General features: G+C 28.9%; 1 protein-coding gene and 1 long non-coding RNA gene across 2 annotated transcripts in view; one reads left to right on the plus strand and one right to left on the minus strand.

Moving 5' to 3' along the window:
* Window positions 1–27996, plus strand: part of LOC107162065 (transient receptor potential-like) — a 46164-nt gene extending 18168 nt beyond the window's left edge. Inside the window, exons 3-14 of the mRNA XM_089223634.1 lie at window positions 81–223; window positions 4110–4311; window positions 6359–6523; window positions 6732–6966; window positions 11613–11765; window positions 13673–13931; window positions 14481–14723; window positions 17958–18153; window positions 18224–18391; window positions 19728–19965; window positions 23175–23403; window positions 26451–27996. Of these exons, the coding sequence (XP_089079760.1) occupies window positions 81–223; window positions 4110–4311; window positions 6359–6523; window positions 6732–6966; window positions 11613–11765; window positions 13673–13931; window positions 14481–14723; window positions 17958–18153; window positions 18224–18391; window positions 19728–19965; window positions 23175–23403; window positions 26451–26952 (2733 nt within the window). The 3' untranslated portion in view covers window positions 26953–27996. The remainder of the gene's footprint in view (window positions 1–80; window positions 224–4109; window positions 4312–6358; window positions 6524–6731; window positions 6967–11612; window positions 11766–13672; window positions 13932–14480; window positions 14724–17957; window positions 18154–18223; window positions 18392–19727; window positions 19966–23174; window positions 23404–26450) is intronic.
* Window positions 14408–27999, minus strand: part of LOC149056904 (uncharacterized) — a 50604-nt gene continuing 37012 nt past the window's right edge. Inside the window, exon 2 of the long non-coding RNA XR_016190964.1 lies at window positions 14408–14646. This is a non-coding gene — a long non-coding RNA (uncharacterized LOC149056904). The remainder of the gene's footprint in view (window positions 14647–27999) is intronic.

Below are 27999 nucleotides of genomic sequence, written 5' to 3' on the forward strand. Positions count from 1 at the left end.
TATTTGTCGATATCAAAATATAATATATGTTGTTTTAAATCGTGTGCTGAACGTAACTAATCATAATAATATTTTATTAGAGTTGGGAAAAAGTCGATTGGAACACCGCTTATTTCACTCCTGACATCACACCACTCATTTTGGCCGCACACAAGAACAACTATGAGATCATCAAAATGTTGCTGGACCGAGGAGCAACACTCCCGATGCCGCATACAATCAAGTAAATCTAATATCTATATTATATATTTAGCTGCTATACAGTGATCGTTTTAAATGGACGCTTCCACTCATATTGTAATATCATTGTCTCCCTTTTGAGTGTGTAAAACGTACGCACGACATGGCGAATATGCGTTTAGCCAGTGGCCTGAATAAATAATTTCTCAGTTTTATTTTATTAACATCATAATACAATTATTGCACCCTCTCTCCAACTTGGACATACCTAAAGTAAAAGACTCTGGGACCCTGCCCTGAATTCGCTGCTTCGTTTAGCATTTACGGTTTTGTGTTGCACGAGCTTCAATAATATTATGTCTGTCATCAAACTACTGTCTACTTATTATCTATTATCCCCCGTTGGGTTTTTGAAATAATTTGATTTATACGTAAGTTATAAGTGAGCACCACTTAAAAATTCGTTTTAAAATTAAAATATCGTAAAAAGCCAACTGTATAGAACTCAAATAATGTTCTTACCATTGTGTTTGATGATAATAATATGTAATTGATGACTCTAATAGTATAATATTAAATCTATAGTAACACAAAAGTGAAACCGATGGAAACAAATTGTCTGCTTTGTCCACATTTGTTAAGACGTACTCGTGTGGGTGATGCATTTTGGTTCTTTTAAACGCTTTTTTGTTTTTACTTTTTACCTATATATTAAATCGTGTACCTATTCTGAAAATTCCGACAACAATATATTATATTTTTTCGTTCATTCCCCCTTTTTGTCTTCTATTATCTTATTACTAATACATAATATGTATTAAATTGTATTCAAACTATTTTTTTCCTAGATAAGTTCTCTTATCTTCAATTATCCGCGTCTTTAAATTGTTTCAACTACATCTCATGCCCACAACACGATTATTACTACACATATTGTACTATTACGTAATGAATAGTATAATATAATGTCGGCGTCGTCGGTAACCGTTACAACATTGTTTAAACGTACATAATATGCGTGTAGTATAATTATACGCATAAAGAGTGTGGCTCGTCAATAACTGGAGACTGAGTAGATCACATTACTGTGAAAATTAAGAGGGTATACATTACACGTCAACATTACATTTTTTTCATGGAAAAGATACTACAAGAAACCCGACTCTGGTGGTTGGAATGACTTGAACTATAGATAAACTTTATCCAATCTTCATTCGTACATATAAGTTATAATATATTATGTGCTCGGTGTGGTTATGCGAAGAGAAAAAATTGTGTAACAAAAAAATTCATATTATGTATTTACATATTTCGATCAGATTACTAAAGACTCGCAGATGCTATATGGCATATTATTCATGTCATCGGCCGGTCCATTAAACCATATCAGTTACATTTTTACTAAAACATAGATGCATAATGCAAATATGCACCTATTGTGTGTCTTCTACACAATTTTTAAAATGATAATTTTCAATAGTTTCAAGTTTAATTTTATAGCCATTACATTAAAATAATACATTGTTACACATGTTTTGTTGTGTATGTATAGAGTACGAGTATCATAGTGATATATATGATTCAAAGGTCAAACTACTAAGAGCGAATGAAAGTTATATACTATCATTCGGTTTAAAAAAAAAAAAAGTACATAGGTAATTATATTGCACATGAGTGAGTTAAAAATTAAATTGGTGTATAACAATAATCTACCGACAGAATATTATATAATTTCTGGAAAATTGGAAAACAATTAACTTTTAATTTGCATGGTTTTTATACAGAGTGATTCAATAAGCATAATGCCCCTTTTACTTTAATAAAACCTATAACCGACTATTTAAAATCCGATTATTGGAATATTTTTAAGCCCACACTTTCAAATTATTGAGATTTTTTGTCCCAATCAATAAGTGTCCTTTAGATTTACATACTTATTCTGATTTTTAAATGACTAGCCCCTTTTTTTTACCATAAATTATATAGGTAGTGGATAATTTTTTTAGAAATCTAGATGTACCTCGTACAAAATTTGAACAAGTATTTTATCAGTCGTTTAAATGTTTATATAATAAGGACAATAGCCCTTAAAAATGTTTTGAAAATTATAAAGTACAGATATTTATCATACTTGGACTATAATTTTTAGGAATTATTAATGTTGATAGATTAATTACTATTTTTAAAGTTATCCTAGTCAAACATCATTCAAACTCGCTATCATGGACATATTGTCTTTAACACCCAAATAATTAGATATAGATAGGTATAACTAAACAATTCTTCATTCAAATTTTGATTTTGTCACGTCAAAGTTTTCATATAAAAATGACCCGCTAAATAATTCACAGTAGAAAAGACGGACTATTATTTTGAAAAACAAAAGCTCATGTGTTCTCACTAAAAACTCCTGGAGTGTTACAAAAAATTTTAATAATCTGAAAATATTGCTTTTAAGTATACTTAAAAGTTCAAACAATCAAATTTAGAAAATTAACCTAACCTTACTAAAGAACAAAAAGGGTGTTAACATGGTTGGTGAATCACCCTGTATATATTTTTCAGTAACTTAAAGGAAGCTTGTTTAAATTGATACATAAAATCATATGCAGTATTTTATTTTGTTATAAATTATAATATATAGAGGTATTAATTAATTATTTTATATCTTGGCGTATGTATAAGTGTACCTATACATTTTTTGGTTTTCTAATATTAAAGTATTAGATACTTCTAATTTACGTAAATAACGTTTATTTTTACTTTTTCAGTCATATCGAATTCGACCGGTATTTAAATACGAGCAAAATAATATTTATAGACTTGTATTAACGAACGTTAATTTTAAAAGCAATTTAATTAATAATTATATTAATTAAAAACCAAACAACATGATCACAGTATCACACCCAATGCCATAGGCTCCTTCCTTGAAATGTATATTAATTATGAGTACTTGTACAACCCGTTCGTCAAAATAAGTGTTATATAATAATTATCAATTTTTTTTCTGCTTTATCTAGCAGCTCGTTTCTAATATTTATTACGTTTAAATTGTTATTATATTATACATTTATTCACTCTACATCACAGTTTAAATGTCTATTCACTACTTATAATTAATGTACCTAATGTACCTATTAATGTATACATGTATGTTATCGTTTTCACATACGTCATTACTCATTATACCTATTAGGACACGGAAGAAGACGACTGCTTAATTTTTTTTTATGTCCTAGACGAAGATTTTCTAGCTAAAAAATGTGTTCAACGTTATTCGAATTGACACAAATAGTTTTTAGTTTGTATTTGTCGATATTTTAAGCAATCTCGTAATTTTTATCATTTTTTACTTATGTCCTCTAATTAAGAGAAAAATCAAGAATTTTTTTCGTTTATGATTTACTATACAAATTTAAAAATATTGAAAAAAAATTAAAATTTGATAGTTTTAATGATAATTTAAAATTATTTATAAAAAAAAAATTAACTTAACAAACAAAATATTTTTTATTTATTATAAAGAATTCTACTAATAATTACGTCGTGTTTAATTATTTAATGTAAGCATATTCATATTTATAAATGTAAATACATTAAAATAGATTATTATACAAAAGCGGTTTTGATGGATTTTAATTTTTTTTTAAATATGTAGGCCATCGTTTACAATTTTTTAGCTCGTATACATCCGGACATTAACAACCAGTCGTTACTCATAATCATAAATATTATACCACAGTATACCTACTATCACGCGTTAGAAATAAACAGCTTTGAAATTTAAACCATGTTTTTATGTATTGAAGGTTATAAAATTAATTATAATTTGTATTTTTTATATTACATTGTATCAAAATATATAATTGCAACGGATCTAAGAAAACAAACTATGATAATGATAATTATTAAAACTTTTCATTTAGGTGTGGGTGTGAAAAGTGTATTACATCTTCGAAAACGGATTCGTTACGATATTCGATGTGTCGAGTGAACGAATATAGAGCACTGGCCAGTCCGTCACTGATCGCACTTTCGTCAGCTGATCCAATACTCACAGCGTTTCAGCTGTCTTGGGAGCTGAGAAGATTGGCCAGAATCGAAAAAGAATTCAAAAACGAATACTTGGTAAACGCATTTTCGTCCGATTAATCACAAGTGTAGCAAAATATTAATGTTAAATTTCACGGGAAAAATAAAACAGCGCACCGGACGACTTTTCATTATCGCGCTGCCAGACGCTTACGTTTTATTTTTCTTCTTTTTTTTTTTAATTCTGAGCAGAGCGATCAATGATGTATTGATTTTAAAATCAAATCTGTGTGTTTTGTCTGTAAGTGTATTGTACGATATATAGATGAGTAGTAGAAATGTCATTCCCCCAAAAATATTATTCTTTGTCTTTTTTGTAATGGTTGATTTTACTCTAAGACTGCTTAAAAACATGATTCTGCGTAGATGCGTTTTGTCTATGTTGAGCGTGGGCCAGACAGCAAATACTGCGCTGACATCATCTTAACAACATTTGTCAAAATTAATTAGTTTTCAAATAATATTGTAGGCAAAAATTCATAAAATGTTCGTATTTTATAGGTTTGAACCCAAAGACTGAACCCAAAAAATCTATGATTTCCGCGCAATTGAATGTTTTAAATCTTTAAAGTTCTAATTTTGACAAAACTAGACATTTTAACATTTTGAACTAAGAAGATTTATTTTGTCGCAATTCAAAAATATAATCAAATGAAACTTTTACGTGTATTTTTTTCTATTTGATAATATAAAATATAGTCATTGGCTGATTGCGTGTTTATTATACACAATCAGCCAATGACATTTTCAAAACGTTTAGATTAATAATAATACATGCAATTGTTTTTTTTTATAATACAAATCTAATGACACAGTTCTATGATAAGTTGGTAGTACTCAAAAGTTTCTAACAAAAATCATTATTTGATACGTGATATACATGCATTATGTTATAAATTATAATAATATAATATGACAATATGAGTAATAAATTCAATGTTTCCGGCAAAAATTAATTCTTCCTACTAATAGTAAAACAAATAATTACAGTAACAGCAATATAAATAAATCATAAAGTATATACCTAGCAATATAGCTTGCTCATTGCTTAAAAATAATTTTAGGGATGCAATGATTTATTGCCATTGAATTTAAATTTTACATAGTATAATGACTTAAATTTAATGACAGTACACTGTGACACATCAGTGGGCTATCTCCTGATATTTTTTTTGTTCTTAGATTTAAAGTTTCGTATTATTTTCATGTTCTCATCACATTATTTTTCTGTTATAAATAATTATGAGATTATTAAACAAATTATAATTTATAAGAATGCTCTAATACACCTTTTTTTTTAAATTATCTATTGTGTCTAAACTTCTAAAGAATTGAAATGCTCATAAATGGCTCTCAATTAAGACTGTAGAGGACAGAGGTTATCGTCGAGTTTAAGATAAAAAATGAATTTCAAATTTCATGTGAATAAAAACTTACTAAAATTGTAAACCTCTTAGGAACCCTAAAGTTCAAATCATCATCATAAATATTCACGTCTATATAGAGAGAAAATATGAATTAAGATTTTATGGATTTTCTTATAATATAACAAGATAAAATAAAAATATCTATTGGTATAGTTAACTATGAATTGTGATTGATCAAACATTGTTGAACGGAAAATGTTTCCGAGAATCTGATTGAAAATATTTCGTAATTTTAACAAAAATAACGCAGTTACAATTAATATCTGTTGACAGTATAGTGACGATTAAAACGATGATAAACCAAACCTAATCAGTAGTTATAGTTATCATATTATGTACTTCACGATTTATTTACAGGTCAAACAAAAAAATATAAAATTTATACATGGAGTTATAATTATATGGTTTTAGATTATTTATTTTAACCACATCCTAACCTGTACCACATTTTTTTCTTTCCTTGCAAGTATCTTAAATTCTCACTTGTAAAACTTTCTGAAAATGATTATGCCTAATTTTAGGTACATAAACAGTAACTTGACATTTAATCAAACTTTGATTTTATCAACTCTTACATTAATTATAATAACTGCAATAATTTAAAAATATTTTCAATAATGACGAATTTTCTTTTCATGTGTGCCAAATACATATAGGAACTCCGACAACAATGTGAACAATTCGCTGTTGACCTGCTTCGGCAAACTCGAAGCTCCTACGAATTAGATGTGATTTTAAAGCATGACTCAGAAAATGCACCAAGCATAGGATCCATGAAACTAAGACTTGTCGAACTCGCCATAAAATATAAACAAAAAAACGTAAGTTTGTATACCAAATTGATCAGTAATATTAGAATAAACATCAAAAACCATTTGATATTTAATGAGTTCTTTTATACGTATTATGTTTACCTAACCTATAATATTTTTATTGATACTATTTTGAAGATAACATATTATTACTAGCTTTGAAAATAAGCTAGGTAGGTATAGGTATTTATAGCAAATTGTTTGATGTGTCTTACAGTTTGTAGCACATCCGTACATACAACAACTTTTGGCGACCGTCTGGTACGAAGGTCTTCCAGGATTTCGTCGTCTACGACTTTTCAAGCAAATAATTGAAATCATCAAAATCGTCTACTTTTTCCCATTCTACTGTCTTGTGTACCTATACGCGCCCGGTGCTCAAATTGGAAAAGTAATGGAAAGACCATTTATGAAATTTTTAATCCATTCATCTTCCTATCTTTCATACTTAGGTAAGTAAATGTTTTAAAAGCATCGTGACATATATGCGTACAACGATATTAAAAGCTATCACCAGCTGGTTTAAATATCGAACGTTTAGAATTTTTAGATAACACATCAATATACGACGTAGCTACTACGCTCGTTCTTATAGTTATTAGTTATTAGTTTATTACTTATATTACACATTAGAATTGTTTGACATTTTTCTTTTTTTTTTCTAACAATTCTGATAAATTTTTTCGTAAGCGATAAGTCCTCTATGTTTTCAATCGCAATATTTGCAGTCGTATAGAATGCATTTTGAAATACTTTTTAAAATACTATAGATTTTAACACACTGTACTTATCAAATTCATAACTATTTTTCATCGTAGGTAATAATATTTTAGGTTTTACTATTAAAATCTATATTTTAACTCTTGAACACTACATTATGGTTTTTCTTTTACCATTATTTATATATTATATCAGTTATTGATTCCTAAAGTCATAGTTTTTTCTTTTAAGTATTTGACGTTTTGACGATCGAAGAAATGCTGTGAAAAAGTCTTTTGTACTATCTCAGCTACCATCATGTCACTCCACTCTAATAGTCTTATCTAAACTCATGAATAACCTTTAAATCAAAAATTGACTATTAGTTCAGTATTCAATGATTTAGGAATATAAAACATTTCGTTTATATTTAAAAATCCTATCACATGTCTATGTATAATACTATGAACTGAAAGTATTAGTACATACAATTTCATATGTATATTATATAGTTACTTAAGAAAAACGGTTTTACAGTTATTATAAATGACTAAAATACGAGTACCTATAATGTAGACATTTAAGAGGATGTGGTGCACGACCATTTATTGTCTGTCTTACTGCAAGTGCACAAAATAACAAAAAATAAACATAAACTTTGTTATTTTGCATATACTTACTACAAAGGCAACAAAATTTCTATGTATCGTCTTCTTAGTTCTTAAGTGCTAATTTTCTTGGTTAAATAATGTACACGTTGTTCCTCTTTGCATCTGCATAGGCACCTTTTTACAGGTAATTCATTATAATATTATTGGAACAAACCGGGTGAACGACCTGTTTATCATATCGTATTATATTATTGTCCTATGACGTATATGTTATTTTTTTGTGACTGGTTTATAAATATTTTTAATAATAAATTCTCATTTTTTAAAATGATTTTTGTAATTATTATTATTACCCATCCTATAAATATCTTCTATTTAAATATTATATTATTATATGTTATGTTTATATTTTTAACTAATAAATTGAGAGCAACTATCAAAAATAGACAACACTTTTATATATTTTATAACAAAAATCAATATTGGGCGAAATAAAAATGATTACATTAATACTTTTTTAATGGATTTATATTACCTCACCCCGTTGTTGCTCATGTAACGAAAACTGTGCATCTAATATCGTGTTCAACAAATATGTAGGTCGTATCATAACAGTAAAATATTATGTAAACTTCAATTTTTCAGAACACAAATAGCTACTATTATATCGTACAATATTTATTGACAAACCGTTTCTACATAACGACAGAACAATAAACATTGTGAATTCGTTTACCTCTGTGTAATTAATTATACCTAGTTTGATAGTTTACAACCTTATTGGACTTGCAAGCCATAACCCATTTTATTTTCTATGCATAATATTTCGTGACCCGCCATTATGTTTCATATTCTTTCTTTGTACGTTTATAAATATATTTACATTATTTTAAATTAATTTATTGCGATAATATTGTTTATTTGATTTGCTTTTTACGATTTATTGAAGAACATGTATATTTTTTTAACTATTAAAATTAAAAGTTTTGGTTGTGACCCAACGGTTGAAGATAACTGACATATTTTTTTATGTATATGGTATATCTATAAAGGAAGTAATATACTTATATAACGAGGAAAGATTATATGCACATTTTTTTTTACATTTCCTACCTTTCTAAGACTACTTTGCTATTTAAGAAAAAAAAAAATTATGTACATAAGTCATGACTAATAATATCCACGCGAGAAGATGATTTACGTACCTATATAGATTATATAGATACAATTGTTGCGCACGTGGGTGACGCACGAAAATTCTAGAACGTTCGAAGACAGAATAGTGATATCAAATACCTATAAAATTGAACAAAATTAAGTTCTACGATATTATAATTTTTTTTTTTTTGTTTGAGAGGGGAATTTGTGCAGTGGCTTATATACTGTAATAAATATTGATCTTAGTAATTGTGTGCATCATAATTAAATGACCTATCGGCGCCAAGTATGGAATACACTATTTCATGCGCAGTAAAATTTTGTTGAAAATGATTCACTTATTAACATTGTACTATATTGTACCAACGTATGATAATGTACAATATTTAGGAAAATGTCTATGTACTATTACTCTAAAAAATATATAAATATGTTTAATTCGCAGTCTATCGTATTTTTTCTGAATCACTATTTGCGCATTCATATTAAAATAATAATATTTATTATACTTAATTGTAACAAATAACCAATAGGTAAGAGGTCCATGTCCCCAGCACCCCCTCATTTCGAATTTCCAAAGTTATCCGCATTTCTTACAGGGGGGTGCTGGGGACATGCTGCACCCCTCATTTTGAATTTCGGGTCCAAACAAATTTTATTCGTTTGTGCTTCGTTAGTGCTCGTTAGTGCATTTTACCCCGTCGTTGGTGCTTTATCCCTTCCAAAGTTATACGTATTTTTTACAGGGGGGTACTGGGGATGTACTAATCCGAGTCCAGCCCCCAGACCTTTGTCTGAATCTCTTCAATACACTGAGGTAAAAATGATCCCTGGATGATTTTCAGTTAAAACTTGATTTTTGAATTAAATACTTAAAAAAGAATATGTTTATTTTATCAATATTAAAACTCAACAGAAACAGATAAATATACAAAGTCGTTGTTTAAATAGTTGTGTCTGTAAATATTTTATTAATACCCAACAAGTTTTTGAAAAGTATTTGTGTGCCTACCTAATATTTGAAATACTTTACAGAAAAATACATAACCTTTAGATACTTGATCTAAGTTATAGCTTATAAACTATTAAAAATTAATTTCACAAATGCACAAAGAAGAATATATATATATATATTTTTTTTTGTATTGTATAAATAATCCTTCATAGGTGATGGCGTATGATGGGAAAAGAAGTCTTATTGGAGTTATAATAAATACTACTTATAAATTGAATTTGCAACTACCTACCTAGTTAAAATAACTAATTACATAGTAATGAAATAGTTCGAATTGATCTGAGGAAATCGAGTTATAATTTAAGTTGTTTAATATTTACTAAAATTATTATTTTCACAGATCAACGGTTTGAGATACGATAATTATTCACAGGTTAATTTTTAGTGTTAGTTTTTTATTACAAATAATTTTTTTGAGTTATTTTTCTCAAAAGTTCTAAACAAATATGATTTCTAACAATAATGAATTATTATAATGTATTTGAATGATTAATACAAATTATTTATAACAATGACTCATAAATACAGTTTATAAATATATATATAAAAAAAAAAATTAATGGTAATTTATTTTAAGATCATTCAATTTAGTGGATAGGAACAATGGAAATATTAAATAATGTAACCTTAGGTATTTAATAAGGTGACGCGTACAAGTGGAAACAATTATAATAGGTATGATCCTATAAGAAGATTGACGGAAATTAGCATAAATCTAAAATTGTAATAAAACATTTTTTTTACGTGATAATTGCAAAAACATAAAACTAGGATTTAAGTATTTAATTCAAAAATCAAGTTTTAACTGAAAATCATCCAGGGATCATTTTTACCTCAGTGTATTGAAGAGATTCAGACAAAGGTCTGGGGGTTGGACTCGGATTAGTACATCCCCAGTACCCCCCTGTAAAAAATACGTATAACTTTGGAAGGGATAAAGCACTAACTACGGGGTAAAATGCACTAACGAGCACTAACGAAGCACAAACGAATAAAATTTGTTTGGACCCGAAATTCAAAATGAGGGGTGCAGCATGTCCCCAGCACCCCCCTGTAAGAAATGCGGATAACTTTGGAAGGGATAAAGCACTAACGACGGGATAAAGTGCACAAACGAGCACTAACGAAGCACAAACGATCGCCCCGGGTTTGGACCCGAAATTCGAAAAGAGGGGTGCTGGGGACATGGACCTATAGGTAAGTATTATTATATGATCAGAAATTGCAATATACATTTATAATGTGTATTATAGTTTTTAAAATTTTTTCTCCACTAGTACTAAATAACTATTCAATGATGGTGTTTAATAACCAGGAAGAAAAAACGTGAACGCATTTCGAAAAAGCTGGTAGGTGAATGTCGCTCTGCTGTACAGTTATAGGTTACAAGTGGGTCAAGGTAATAAGGGTGGTATAAAATTTGAATTCAACGATATAATATCATCGCATACGAAAAACGATTCTGTGCTGCGGAGGCGGTTTGTCAGTAGAGTATTTTAAGTAAATAATTTGTAAATTTTCAATTTACATTAAATTTTATTTAGTATTCTCTTAGCAAAAAAAAAAATAAAAACAAAATACAAATATATCTACATATTGAATTTTTTGTCCATAGGTCTATTGGTACTGGTGTCGCAGAGGGCCGAAACGCAATTTATAGAGCTCTTCGGGTCCGAGTCTATGAACAAAAGTCTGCAATTGCGACAACTCCGTCAACGCGGCAACGGGCCGTCGTACATTGAGCTCTTGATCTTACATTTTGTCATCGGTAAGACGGGCGAACCGTAAACATACGTGAATTGTATAGGACATAGGTAATACTGACTATATAATGGTGGGATGCATTCTTTCTCCCTCCCCTCCTAAGAAATTATTTTTGAGACAAAACAAAATGATTTGCGAACAATGCTTTTGATTTAAACAAAATGATCGCGGACTTGAAATCGTATATGCGTCAATTCCATCAGACATTTTTGTGTGGAAATCGATCCGATAGTTTTATACTGCAGACATATTATCTAAAACAAACTATTATATCGATTCCACCGATTTTGACCTGCACTGCATGTGGAGTCGATGCTATAATATATTATATTGGTGGGATGGACATATCTACTCGTGAAAACAATTGAAGTAGGTACTTTATATTATCGTTTGTTTGACAATACAGACGACAATTTATTCGGGCCATTTATCTAATTTTTTTCCAAGAAACTTGATAAAAGTTAAAAGTATTTTATATTTTTAAATATTTTAAAGTTTTTCATTCATTACCTAATATATCATATTGTTATGTAACTGCTGAGGCTTGCAGCCAATGAAGCTTTTCAGCAAGACAGAAATGATAATTGTAACCAAACCTCATCAATTCAATACGATTGAAGTACCTACTTGGATGTCCTATACTGAGTTCTGAAAAAGTGGCAAAAGATAATATTATAATATTCTTGTTCACAATAATATTCGAATGACACATTGACACTTCATGAGTGTTGTGTAGACCAGGGGTGGGCGACTAGTTGCTCGCGTCTTATTATTAGAAAAAAACCAATATTTACTTATTAACGAAAAAATTATAAAATGTATTTATAAACATTTTGCCCGATTTTGGTTCTTGATATATATCATTGTATTTATCCATAATATGTGGCTCATGGAGACATATTCAAGTTGGCCAACCCTGGTATAGACGTCAGCAACTTACAATATGATAGTTTTTGTATATTACTTGGTCCGCGATTATACATATACAGGGCGATTAACCGAGCATGCTCACACTCGTTTTTTCTTTTAATAATGAATTTATTCAAATTCTAATTTTTGGAATTTTCAAATATACTCAAAGACAATTATATTTTCAAATTTTTGAGATTTTTGTATTACTCCTCAAGAAGTGTCTTGTGGTGATACAAACTTCCGTTTTTTAAATGAGAACCTTCTTTTTTACTGTAAATTATTTAGTAGATAATTTAATTTTTTTTTAAATTTTGATGCACCTTATTAAAAATTCGAATGAGTAGTTTCTTAATTATTAATAATTATTATTGTTTGTACTAAGGATAATAGTCCTTAAAAATCGTTTTACAAAAAAAACAAAATACAAGTACTATTGCAATAATTAGTATTTATGATACTTATGTCTTTTTATAAATTATTTTTGTTGATAGATTAATATTAATGACTAATATTTTCAAATACATCATCATAGACCACTTATTTTATAAGCCTAAATCCATGGACCTTTTATCCTTAGAAAACAAAGTTAAATAACCTATAAGCTATTCATAAGAATTTTGATTTCAATACATACAAATTTTCAAAAATATTATCGGCTAAATGATTTACAGTAAATATGTGGGGGGGGGGTCTCATTTGAAAAACAAAACTACAAAAGGGTATATCGCCACAGGACATTCCTTAAGTGGTACAAAAAATATCAAGAATTTAAAAATATGGTCTTCCAGTATATTTAATGATTCCAAAAATGAGATTTTGACTGCATTATTAAAGAAAAAAGTGGTGAGCATGTTTGGTGGTGAGTCAACCTGTAAAATAGGAAACAATAATATTAACGATAATATTGTCATCCCGACGATTCTGTTTGTCGTTGTTTTTGTAATGGATAGTCGATGACTTGGGCGATGGGGTTTCATACACATATAATTGCTGCTACAGGATACATCTGGCAAGAGATACTGGACGTGCGCAGGGAAGGCCTGAAGAGATATCTGGCGCACAATGCGTGGAATTACGTGGAATTTGCCAGGAACAAGATATACATGACGGTGATAGCTCTTCGAGTTTACGCTTACGTGACCGAAAACTCACAAATATTGGACGATCCGTCTTCGGCGTTTATTCCAAGGGAGAAATGGGAAACCTTCGACCCGCAACTCCTGGCCGACGCCCTGTTCGCCGCCGCCAACATACTGAGGTGAGAATAATTTTCATTTGTTTTTCAGCGCCACAGATTTCTCCGTGAATCCGTAGACAATATTTAACACGAAATCTTATTAATATTGCCGTCAACAAATACGATTAGTTTTTCATTCTCTCACAATAACGCATTTGGATTAATTAAATAAACGTACGATTTCGCATCTAGTCGGTATGGCCATTACCTAGTTCTAATGAATTCACATCGTACCTAATAATTACATACATGTTATTTTAGATTTAAATTAGTGCTTATAATATTTAGTTGTAAAAATATGTTTTCTATTACAAGAAGTTGATGATATGTTGATATTTGATTAGAGGTCTAATCGTAGGGTTTCTCCTATATATGTATATGGTATATTAGGTGCGTGTGGTGTTAATCTCTCGACCATTCCGCATTCGAACTTCTTCGAAATTGTTAATATTACTGTATGTTTACTAGTGACTTAAAAATTATTTAGCAAAACCGAATTTTCATCTTAAGACAAATATATTTTCATTCGAAATTGACTTATCTAACATTCGTATTATGTTTTGTTTACAGCGCTTTAAAGCTGATCCATATGTGTTCAATAAGTTCACATTTAGGACCGTTACAACTGTCGTTGAAACGCATCCTGATCGATATACTCAAGTTCTTCAGTATTTACAGCTTGGTGTTATTTTCATTCGCGTGTGGACTCAATCAGTTAATGTGGTATTTTGCTGATCTGGAACGGAAAAAATGTTACAGTTTAATAGAAGCCGGATCAGGCGAGTCGTGCTCGAAATGGAAGAATTTTGGAAAGTGAGTAATTAAATAGAAAATACATATTAAATACAGTTTACTGGTGTCAGACGAAAATTCATTAGGGTGGATTATAGGTAATAGGTATATCTCCACAAAATAAAATTGAATATTCTAGAACATAAATTTAAACATGATTTAATGGTGATTTTTACTATTAATATAACCAAACACAATTATAAAGTGCACAATACAATTAATAGAACAAATAAAATTGTAAAGCAATAATTATTAGCCTATTGACCAATAATATAATAATATAGAAACAAGAATATGTGGTATTGGTTTTTTCAGATAAGTTTATAATATATATAATCAAAAATCAAAATAACGTCAACATTAAAAGTAAAAATATTTGTGTTTAAAATAAAATGTAGGTTTATAAATCGTAAAATTTAACAAAAAAAAAAAATAATAATAATAATAATGATAAAAGATAAAATACATTAGGTCATATGATGTTCAACAACGCGACTTACTAATATTTATTTCCATAGTAGGTACTGTTATAGATTTTTCCGTATAATCACTTTTGATTATTGAAACATTACGGAGTTGATAGTTAATACTTATAAGTTTTGATACGGCCCAAATGATTTCTCAAACTGTTTATATGATTCAACTAATAAATGGCTTTTAGCGGTAAACTATAATTTTAGAGATGTTGAGCGTTTTTTGATTTTGATATTGCCTGTGATCAGTTCAAAATTCAAGTTAAAGGTTTTAACTATAATAAAGTAATATATACACGTTTATGGTATATTAAACGGACTCTTGTCAAATCGGTTATTATATAAAAACAGTTGAGTTTACCCACATCCATTCTTTATATTGCAATTATCTACTCATATTGTAATCAATGATAATTGATAATTGCACATCGAACTATTTAGCAAACTTTCAAAAAATGATTAATCGTCGATTTCAGGCATTATTCATACATAGCTACTACGCCGATAATCAATATGATGCCAGATATAACGTCAACCCCAATTTCGCTTTGATAATTGTTGATTAGAACCGTTTCATTTTAATAACGCAATTAGTTTGATATAAAATTACGCCTTTTTTTAGAACAAGGTCGAACGTTATGTTTACGTTTACCAAGACGGCTGCAGGTTATAGCAGTTTATATGCAAGAATATTATGATAAATGACCTTATTAATTACTAATTATTATCTATACATTAAAAACAATAACTACGTAGTAATTATGTTAATAATTGTCAAACAAAATATTCCCTTTTCTCTCTGAATTTATAGTAATTATATCATGTCGAGAGTCTATTTTTAACATTGTTAAAAATGTAATACTCCCAAACAAAATGTTGTCTTAAGGTACCACAGAAATATTATTGCTGAAGAGCACGATAGAATTTTCCTTTAGTAAATGTGATGGGACTTTAATTTATTATAGTGTATATATCCACTCAGATAACTTAAATATACATAAATACATATTATGATTGAGTGAACTTGACAGTAGCTGTTATTATATTTATAGAATCTATTTTAAAATTAAATTCACCAACAATAATATTTATCTATGAGGTCAAAAAAATAAATAAATCATAATTTGAAATACGTTAAAAAAAATACAAGCAATATATATATATATATCTGTATATTATATTCTAGGTATTTGATGTACTCAGTCGAGAAAAATAAATAAAATTGTCATAGGATTTAATTTCATGAGATAAATAACAAAAATATGTTGTGTGGTAGTATTTACGATGTGCAACATTAATAATTTTCTCATGAGCTGTGTATATAACGTATACACTTACAACTTTTTAGGGGTTTATGATGGTATGCCAAAACAAATAAAAAATAATTCGTGAACAATTCTATAATAACTATGATTATTCATCACAAATCCACGAGTGTGTAATCAAAACGATTTTTACAGGTTACGATTACAAACAGATAACTTATGTTATACGGTTTGAACTGGAGTTTTATATTTTAATTCCTCTTATTTTTAACAAGCAAGTCATCCATCGTCATGACAAAATTAATACCAATTTCACTTGGTTTTTTCATGAATTAATTGCGCTGTATAATATTGAACATAACTAAAGTTGATTATTATGTTAAATTTATAGTATCAACTCCAGTTTTGTAAAATAACTGAGTAAATAAAATACTTTTAAAGTTCTCAACCGGACATGGTAAAAATTTATAGGTGCTCAATTAGAGATTCTGCCAAATGGAAAATAGGTGTCCGAACTACCTATGCCTTCAGACATAATCCCGGACATAGCACCATACGTGAAAAAATAATTAAATACGTGTTCTAAATACATATAAAAAAAGTACTTGGACTCAGTATTTGAATACATTTTGAAAGTATCTTTAAAATTAAAAAATATTTCTAAATACTTTTTTCGTCTTACTTTATGTGCTTAAATCAAAAATGAATTCAGTTTACTAATGATTATATAATAAGGTCATTATATCAAGGTAGAACGCATTTTCGTATAAGAAAAAATAAGAATTTTGAAAGTATATATAAATATTTTTCAAAGTTATTTGCATTTGTACTTGATTACTTTTTTCTCCAAGCATTCAAATACGTATAATATATATAAAATACTTTTGAAAATAAGTATCTGTATCTGCACTTGAATATTTTTTAAAGTATCTTTTATTCTTTTACAAAATTGCGCTACAAAGTTATATATCCCAAATTTTATTAGGGTTCGGATTCACTCATGGTCCCGATGAGACATATTGACATATATCGCGACAGATTAAGGTGAATACGTAACCTTAGTACCTTACTCTTAATGTGTGTACTAATATCATGATTATTGAAAAATAATTATTTTACTAACGTCATATAGGTACTGTACAATTTTTCTGAACGATTATGATTTACGTACAGTGTTATTACTTGTTAAGAAATCTATAAGCGTCTGAATTTAATATAGCCGGTTAGGAAAAAGTTAGTAAAAGCAGAAATTTGAAATATTTTTAAAAATTTATTCAAGCATTTAAAAAATGTATTCTAATGTAAATATAAAACAAAATAATTTATGTTTATAGACTAGAAACTTAAAATACGTTACTTATTATAATACGTTAACAATATTTAATATTATAATGTTTGATAATAAATGTAATGAGATAATGTAGCTACCTAGTACCTACATGCTTTGTCAAAAGTTTTGACTCTAAACTCATAAATTAACAATGTGTAGATTTCATATAAAATTGTAATTTTTACAGTGTGTTCGAATCAATACATACTCTGTTTTGGACGGGTTTTGGTGAGGTCGATCTCGAAACCTTTGATCTACCAGGAATGAAACCTTACACGAGGTTCTGGGCACTTTTTATGTTCGCTACTTATTCAGTGATTAACGTCACAATTATGTTGAACCTGCTCATCGCTATGATGTCCAATTCTTACTCTGTCATTGAGGTAAACATATTTTATTTTTTTTTTTATAACTATGAAACTTATAAATTATATACTTGAAAAACTGCTGCAGGGTCAATCGGACGTGGAATGGAAATTTTCCAGATCAAAACTGTGGCTGAGGTGTTTTGAAGAAACACCGACACTTCCGTCACCTTACAACGTGTATCCGACGCTGAAACACTTCAAAAAGATTTATTCTTTGATATGGAAAGTTAAGAAAACTGATTCGTGGCGTCGGGTATAATAATATTTGTTTTCGTTATTGATACTACAACAATGAATCTGTATCGATGAAAATATATAATAAAATAATTATATTTATTTTTTTACGTGGATATCGCGAAAACCGTTTTCTCTCATTCAGTAAAGGCTAACTGTAAGGCAGCAGACGATAGTTACTACCTATATGTTTAAAGAAGTAAAATAAATATTTTTTTGAAATATTAACTTAAATCCTAACCGATTAAAGCGACTATATTGCAGTGTATAGGTACCTGTTTTAGATACCGATTAATTATTATAATAGTTGAAAACGTTTTTTTTAACGAACTTTAATCGATTGATTATAAATAATTGTGTAGGTACATATATTGGCTATTGAATATTATAATAGAACTATGTTTATGTCGATTAAAAGTCGGTGTGGTGTGATTATCTATGTTTTTGCATAACATTCAAGCAACAATTATACATATTGTACGCAAAAAATATTTAAAATAATTTAATTCTGCTAGCTATTACAATCGAATAAAGTAAATATAACCTAACCTTGCACGCTATTTAATGTGTGTCTGATCATGTATGAATCATAATTCATAATAAATATTATATTATACTATATAGAAATGGTAATTATATTATTATATGATTTAAGAAATATATTGATTTTTAAGTATTTTTTTTTTTTAACCCCGTTCATATATATATGATTTCTGACCATTAAAGTTACGAGTTAATATATTATTATATCAAATGCATATTGAAATAAAATTCGTGTGACTTCCAAATAACAGCCTACGTACATTATTATTATATACCGATCACCTAAATGGGGATCACCTAAGAAATCAAATTTTAACAAAATTTAAGCGTTCCCAATTATCACACTTCACAAGATTTCAAATTTTCCACCCTTTGTCTCTGTAGTTTGACCCTAAACAAAAACGCAGCCATCAAAACAATTGATGATAAAGCACCAATGTTTTGTAAATGGTTCTTAACTAGATAAGAAAACCGCACCAATATTAGTTTTATAACTTTTCGTACTTTAGCCTCTCAAGTTATCTTAACATATTTTGGAGTTGTAGGCTGTAAGATTTGCGAGAACATTTTAATTTCACGGCGTATTTTTTTTCTTTAAAAATTTGACTAATTTCAAGTTTTTTATATATATATTTGAGATACCTACTACTGTTGACTAGACAATTAATAAAATTATCAAATAATTAATAGTAAATAGTTCGTTATAATTAAAAAATATATTCGAAATTCTGATCAAACATTTTTTTTTGGATCAATTAATATATTAATTTCAACTAGAAAAATCAAAATCAACCTATTTGCTTAATTTGCAGAATGACAAAGATCATAATTTCATAAATCAAAATCAAAGGGAGAGTGAATTTGCCACTGTAATGCGAGCCCTTGTCTGGCGATATATTTCCATGAAGCATCGAGAAATGGAAAACTTGGGCGTAACTGAAGAAGATATTAACGAAATAAAGTCTGAACTTAGCACAATGAAATACGACTTTTTAGAAGTACTCCGTAAAAATGGTATGGAAGTGCCCAGCGATCATCGTAAAAAGTCCAGTAAGTACCTTTAGACTAAATTTATATGCATTTTTAAAAATAGTATATAAAATAACAATCATTTTTCTTATACGAACAATAATAAAAAAAAAATTGTTTTTAACATTTTATAGTAATGAACATTTTAAGCAAAGACGATAATCTTACTTTATATAAGCTAAAAGATGTAATACAAGTTAAATCATTGTTGGGTTGTTCTTCTTTAATTTTTAACAGAAAGATGTTATTACAATATTTTGTTTTTCGAAGTGTTCCTTACATCATTGTCGATAAGAAAATGTTTTATTCAATTCTAGCTGTACAACTTTGTCCGAAATATCACTATAACTAGTTCACTATTTAAATTTTTATTTTTATTTTTTATAAAATTATTTTAACAACTGGTACTCTGTCTATGATATTATTATGTTTAAAAAAAAATCCCTTATAACAACGCATGACAATAGTCGGCTAATATCCACCATTTTTTTTTAATGTTATTTCTGTAGCTAATCTAAATATTCAAAAAAACAATTATTCGATGTTCGTGATTCAAAACAAAATTTACTTTTGTGATCTACTCTTATAGTAACTTATAGGGGTTTTATTTATCCCTTTTTGATGAAAGGAAGTGTTCCTTTTTTTTTTAGAGAGTCTCAAAAAAATGTGGTTCAAATTGGTTCAATAATTTCCAAGTATATAAACTTCATTCAAACGAAACTTCGTGTACCTATATAATTATATTCAAAATGTGATTCCGAACTAAGTACCCACCAATATTTAATCAACACAAATAAAAATGTATGGTTCAGTTTAAATTCAGATAAGAAATTTGTATATCTATTTTAGTATTTTTTAATTATCTACAGAGTGTATTTACTTCAAAACCTTTTCTACATGTAATTGTTTTTGGGGTTAAATTTAAATCGTAAGATCAGCATTTTCTCGTGCTGCTTAAAACATTTGTAGATATTTAATCAATCATTAAAAACTATAATATATTGCATTTTATATAAAAATTCTAAAGTATTCTAAACTTGAGATTTTAACCATTTGTATAACTTGTAAAATAAATGCTACATTGGTAAATCACTTATTATACCTATAATAACTCTGATGATATAATTATTGATATTTACACACATAAATAATCATAAATCATAAGTAAATGGTTTTTTTGCATTACGATTAATAAATAGAGTCCATCTTATTCCCTCAACGTTTAAGCCGCACACTATAAACAATTGAAAACAGTTATTGAGACATTTAATTATTATAGTACAAACAAAATACAATTTTATGAAACAAACACAAATATTTACTTTTATTTTTAATATACACTTAATTTTTATGAAAACTTTTGACATGATATCAATTCGAACAGCTCTGTATAAATGTATAAAAGTTATAATATTATTAAACACGTAGAGAGGAATTGTAAAGAAAATTTATCATTTTTGTATTATCTTTAAGATAAAAAAATACTATACATTTTATCTCAAATAAAAATAATTAATCGAATTAATTTAAATTATATTCTTTAATTTTTTTTTATTTTATTCAACAGTTTATAATGTATAACAGTTACAAAAAAAATTGTGTATTTATCTCGATTCATTTTAGCTTATCGTTTGTTTGCTATACGTATATATTTTATTTAAATAATTGTTTTGCTAGGTACCTATATAATAACTGTTTACCCTTAAATAATATTTATAATGTTCAAATATAAATATGCTCAAAATAATCATAATATGCTATGATTTAGTTTTTATTACCTATAAAAATATTTGTTTTTCAATCAATTGATTTATGTACGTCAAAAGTAATTGTTTGCAATTCAAATTTTACAATTTTCAAAATTCAATTTTCCACAATCATTATAAAATATGTATTCAAATTTGAAAATTTACTTTTTATCGATGACGTTAGAATATAAATAGTATGAAATAATAATAGTAATATACGTACAGCCTACTACATTATTTACAGGAAGTATATATTATATAAATAAATGTGGTAAATTCTAATACATTATTTTCTGCTTATCTTATATATTTCAGCAATAAAAAAGTTTAATTTTAATATGATAATATATGACGATGCCTTAAATCATTGTGATTTTGTAGTAGGAGGTAGGTACGTGTTAAATATTATATTATATTATATTATTATAATTTACAACATATACATGCTATTCCGCATTAGACAGTTGTCACTGTATATAATTTTTAATGAAACATAAAATAAAGCGAACAAAAAAATATTCAAAATGCTGACCACATACACTTCATTCAGAGATTTCTAAACCACTTGAAATATCGACAATCCACTATATGAGATAATTCGTGACATGATATTAATTTTTTACTAAACAAAAAAGATTTCTAAATGAAAACGCGATGATATACATTTTTGAACAACATTATTATAAAAAATAAAAAATAAATTTGAACGTTATTACTTAATACCTAACATTTTATATAAAACTAAGATAAGGAATCGAAAACACAAGGGAACAGGAGACGCGCGATTCCAGTGGTTACAAGAGATCGATTAATTAATTTTAATTAACCGCCGTCATAGCTACTATATTTAAGGTAAAATCAAAAAAGATTAGTAACATGTGAAAATAATCATCGATGATTTATCTTATATAATGCGTATTATAAATATAAAGGATATAGCTGATATCGACTGTTAGTGCGACATTTGGAGTTTTTACTTGTCTGCTTTTTTTCTAACAGGTAACCTACACAAATGGTGAAATTATTCGAATTGGCTATAATATTACATAGGTAGTATTATACTTACTGTAGAAGTAGAATTTTCAAAATCTGAAATCAAAGTTTAAGCAATATATCCAAGTAATAAAATATATGCATAATGTTACATAGCCGGGTATATAGTAGGTACTAGGTACTACGCTAATACAATTTTTAACTCAAATAAAAAATGTTTGAGTTTGTGTTTGTAACTCTTAAAATACTAGAAGCACGTTTTTTAAATGATTTGATATCACGAAACGATGAACCAAAATATAACTACAGATACCGTTCCCCCTTCGTCTGAAAACTGTGATCGTGGCGTTATAATATCATGTACTGATGTTGTTTAGTGCTATTATAGATATTATATATTAACCTAGTGACCTACCTAACTTGACCTACGGTTATAGATATAATGTACGTAATATATAAATACTGTGATTCGTTTTCTCTCGCATGCAGTGGACAAAAAATCAAAAATCTGGGAACGACGGTTGATGTCAGACTTTTACGTGGCACCGGTGTTTCCTGGTGGCAGCGTTTGTAGCAGTAACAACAGCAGCATCGATGATGATGTTTCACTCGACCATCGATTGCGGCCGATCGATCGGTTCCGGAAAGCTGTCCGAATGGTCGCGGCCAACTCGGCGTCCGGCAGATGGCGGACTACCATATGTGGCGTGTATCAGAAGTAAGTACAAGTTCACAATTTCACATAAGTATACCTACCCGAAGTAATGGCACTCAATGTGGTATCGCAGGTGAAACAAAATATGTCTTGGTTCATGTTTATATAATATTATGGCTTGATTATATTATTTAACTAGATAATATGAGTTCGGTCGTTCGGGAATAACATAGATGTAAAAAAAAAAAACTTTAAATATACACTTATAATAATGTAATCACAAAAATGTCATATTGAAATATTACAATTATATAAGTTTGCACTAAAAACGTAGAAAAAATTAACATTATCATTTTTGTATTTTTTTACAACAAACACATTTTTTATAAACGATTTTTTTCTTCAGAAACTATTTACTTACTTTAACTATATTATGCATAAATAAACTATTTAAATCAACTCGCCTATCATATTGTTTTATACTACTTTCTAGCTATTATCCAATTTAATATCTGAATAAATGTATTGAACTAACTATAATAATATGAGATGTGATAGTTGCCTGATAGATTATCTTTTTAATCATTCAATGAAAATTTGAATGATTTAATTTTGACAAATATCTTTAAATAGTACCTACCAAAAAAGTCATTTTTAAAAATAAGTTATCTTATACGCAACAAATTCCATATAACAATATTGTATATTAAATATCGTGTTAGAATTCCTATAAATAATACCTACTTAAAACTAAAGATATTTCAGTACTGGAATACTAATCAGCCCATGTCTTAATACAGCCAATTCAGGTATATACCGAATATGGCAAATATGTAACTAACTATGCAAGTTTTCACGTTATCCAAATATTGTGCTAGATAAAATCAGAATTTCTCGAATGATTTTTAACAAATGACTAAATAATTTGCAATTTTTATTGTTTTCAAATCAAATCATCAAATCATCTCATCAAATGTATGTTTAATTTATTTTTAAATTTGTCCATGATTATTTAATGAATATAATTAAGTAGTAATAGTAATTAACTATAGTATATCATTACGTATCTATACTATCAATACCCATTACCCAGTTAAGCTATGTTACAGGGGAAAATTTAAATGTGACGCACTTAAGAAAATTATAATTATAATTATATATATTTTTATTTGATGTCGATTCTCAAAAATTTACCACCACATCAAACCATACAATTTGCCACTCCGGAGCAATCCCCCCCCCCCTCTTGCCCGGGTCAAACGCGGTTTTATAGCTGCCTACTATTAATATAAAAAAACATTTTAGAGCACATTTCACTTTATTTTGAATATTTATACGACGAAACTTAAGCAACTTTTTAAAGAATGTAGGTTCACAATTATCAGATAAATTAAAACCATCTACAGGTTTTTAAATTATTCACCATTTTTAGTTTATTGTTTGTAGTTTGAATTATAATCTGTTCTCAAGGCGTTCAGTTCGGTTCGGTTCGTTCGAATGTGTGTAAGGTTTTTATTTTCGAGGTTTTCTTTATAATATTAGTAAATTGTAATACAATAATTCAATGTTTATGTATGTTTGCACAACGTTATGTAACTGCAAGTATATGATTTGATGATAGTATTATCTAGAAAATAAAAATAATTATCCGATGATTAGTTATTACTTAAGAATTATTATAAATTTATTATAATTAATGATCAGACGATGATTTTCCTGTATATAATTAATGTAATTGGTCCAAGTGGGTTGAACATTTATAACTATGATTGGTTCAAACAAGCACAGCCCATATTGTATACTTGTATGACTATAGGTTTCAGTAAGGAATATAATATTAGTTAGCATAAATAAATAAATAATAGATTATAAATTTATAACTTTTTATTTTACATTTTTTATGGTCGTCGGAACCTGGAAACGTTGAAAACAAAACTACTCCTCGCCAACTAGCTAAGGCGTTGTTCAGCTTTTGCATTGTTCAAATCTAACATTATCATACCACTGTCTTTGTAGGTACTATTATTTGGTACCGATAATATAAGCCAATAAATTAATCATTACGAAAATCATTAGACTTTAGACGTACTACAAAAGACGCGGTCGTTGAATGTTGCAGTTCGCCGAAAACCCGAATTAATATTTTTTTGCATCGTGATGTTATCATCATAAAATATCATATAACGAGACTGTATTGACTTATTGTTCGTGCGAAATATTACAATAGTGTCTATCTCAGCGGGTGAACCATTTTCGTACATTTAAATACCTAAGTGTATAATTATTAGTCGTTATTGTATGGTGTCTGTACGATCTATTATGTATAACAACTGGAGTCCACTGATTTTATATTCGTGATTTTAAAATAGATTAACACCGTAATGCGTGCTTTTCGCAAGACTACTATTATAATTGTAAAATGTATAATAATTACAATAAGCAATTTTTTTACTAACCATCGTAGGTTTTTATTAGTGTTATCCGCAACTGTTGAATCCCGTCTTCAGGGTTCTAGGCCATGCGAAAATTTTTATCTTTACGATTGCAATTAGTAACTTGCACATTTTCGGTTTTTCTGATAAATCCATCTGTCGAAAAATGTAGAAAACAAATCACAACCATTTCGTCGGAGTATAAGTGGTGTATTCGAAAGTTGGGCATATTCCTTTTACTAATTTTTAGTTGAAACTATAGAAAAAATTACCAAATCTTCATCAACAATAAAATAAAAAATGTATGTTAGTTATAGTAGGTATAATAATATGGGTGATGTTAGCAAAAATATTATCATTAGTTGATTAAAGTGGGCTGTCTGAATCAATAACTATTATATGATCAATTTCTTAGACACTACACAGCAGCTGCTGCTGCAGGGTCTCACCGAATCTAATCTGAAAGTGTAGGAATTAATAAACCGGAAATAACTACGTAGTGTTCTGAATTAATGCATTCGTTTTAATTTCGAACACGATAATTTTATATCGTTGGTCGGATATATTGAAAACGAAACGAAACAAACCATATAATAATATATATTTAGATTGCGTTTGTTATACATAAGTACTATAGGTACATGACAATTCTTATATTATATTCTGACTTTTCCACAGCTCACCGATCGGTACCACGGCCGGACTCGGGTCTGTCGTCAACAAGCAGAACCTTAAGTGGGCCATGAACGAGGTGTGGGCTCTGCGGGAAAAGCGGCCATCGCCGAGTTTAGCGGCGGCGGCGAATGTGCAGACTGCGATCGCGACGTCTCCGTTGTCGGTTTCGTACCCGTTTGAGTTGCCGGAGCGACGGAGCACTCTGCGCGCGCTCATCGACGAGTTCCGCCGCGGTGAACATCAACTCCACCGTGGGCCCGGCGAAGACGTCTCGTCGTGGGCGGCCCCGGCGCCGGCCCGCGGGCAACTGCTCAAGGCGCCTCAGCCGACACACTATCGACCGGAGCAGTCAGCCATGAAGAAGTCCGCGTCCGTCTGGTACGCCACACCACCCGCCCCCGACAGACCACTGGTCACCCGGATGAGCATGCCCAACCTGCAATCTGGATCCACCTCGGACCGTCGCCAGAACCCGCACCAACTCTCCGGGCCCATACACGAGTGACATGTATACCAACTGCTGCAGTGTCGTCCCCGGATTCCCCCCCCCTTTTTTCAAATCAAAGCCAAACTCGACTTGACTAGATACGACCCATATACGACGACTTTGCTCTGTGATTTTAAAGGCTATAGCCTATATTTGCGCCCCAGAGTTGTACATTTGCACACCGAGGGATATGGACAGATGCGCCCGAAAGATAAGGTACTACCTGTCGATTTATAACCCATATGCGCCCATTTCGTATACAGCGTTCCGTTGTGATTCTTATTATTATAGATTATATTTATCTTGATAAATACTTGAATTAAGTAGATTAGTAGATTTTATATTATTCTATTATTTAGACAATTATTAGTGCTTTAATTATAATTGTCTTTAATAATATAATTTTAATTTTATAATTTTTTCAACATTTTGCGTTTAAAAAAATTAGTCAATATATAACAATAACTAACATTAAATTTAAGAATTCTAAGTTAAACAACACTTAATTAATTTACACCAAGTTTGATTTACTGTAGTCATAATTCATCTCACATAAAATGATATAAAATACAATATATGGTTAAGTACATGCAATTATTACAAAAATTAATACTGTTATTTTTTTCACACGTCATAATATAATAAAAAATTCGATAATATCGATAAGAGGGTACCTAACGTAAAAATTAAAAATAGTTAAAATGGGAAAAATAACATGTACAATAGTTTTAACTTTATAAGGTAATAAGTATAATACCTATTGCTTGTATTCCAGAACACAGTTTGGCAATGTCGCACGGGTTTAACACATTTTTATTAAAAATATTTCGGGCACAAATGGGTTATAATTTCAGGCACAAGTGGGTTATAAAAAAGGTGTGATAGGCGCAAATGGTTTGCATCGGTTTTAAATTGTGAAAGGGGAGGGAGGCTTGTTAGCTTTTACCGCCGTTTATTGGTTTACATCGTTTACAACACTACACAATTTAATATTAAATAGAGATACCTAATACGATATTTTTGAAATGTAAAGTGTTGAAATAAAATTTAATTTAAATACAAGTA

This window comes from Diuraphis noxia, unplaced genomic scaffold (assembly GCF_037042655.1).
Source record: "Diuraphis noxia isolate RWA-SAM2 unplaced genomic scaffold, SU_Dnox_SAM2 contig0003, whole genome shotgun sequence".
In the NCBI taxonomy this organism is placed as follows: Eukaryota; Metazoa; Arthropoda; class Insecta; order Hemiptera; family Aphididae; genus Diuraphis; species Diuraphis noxia.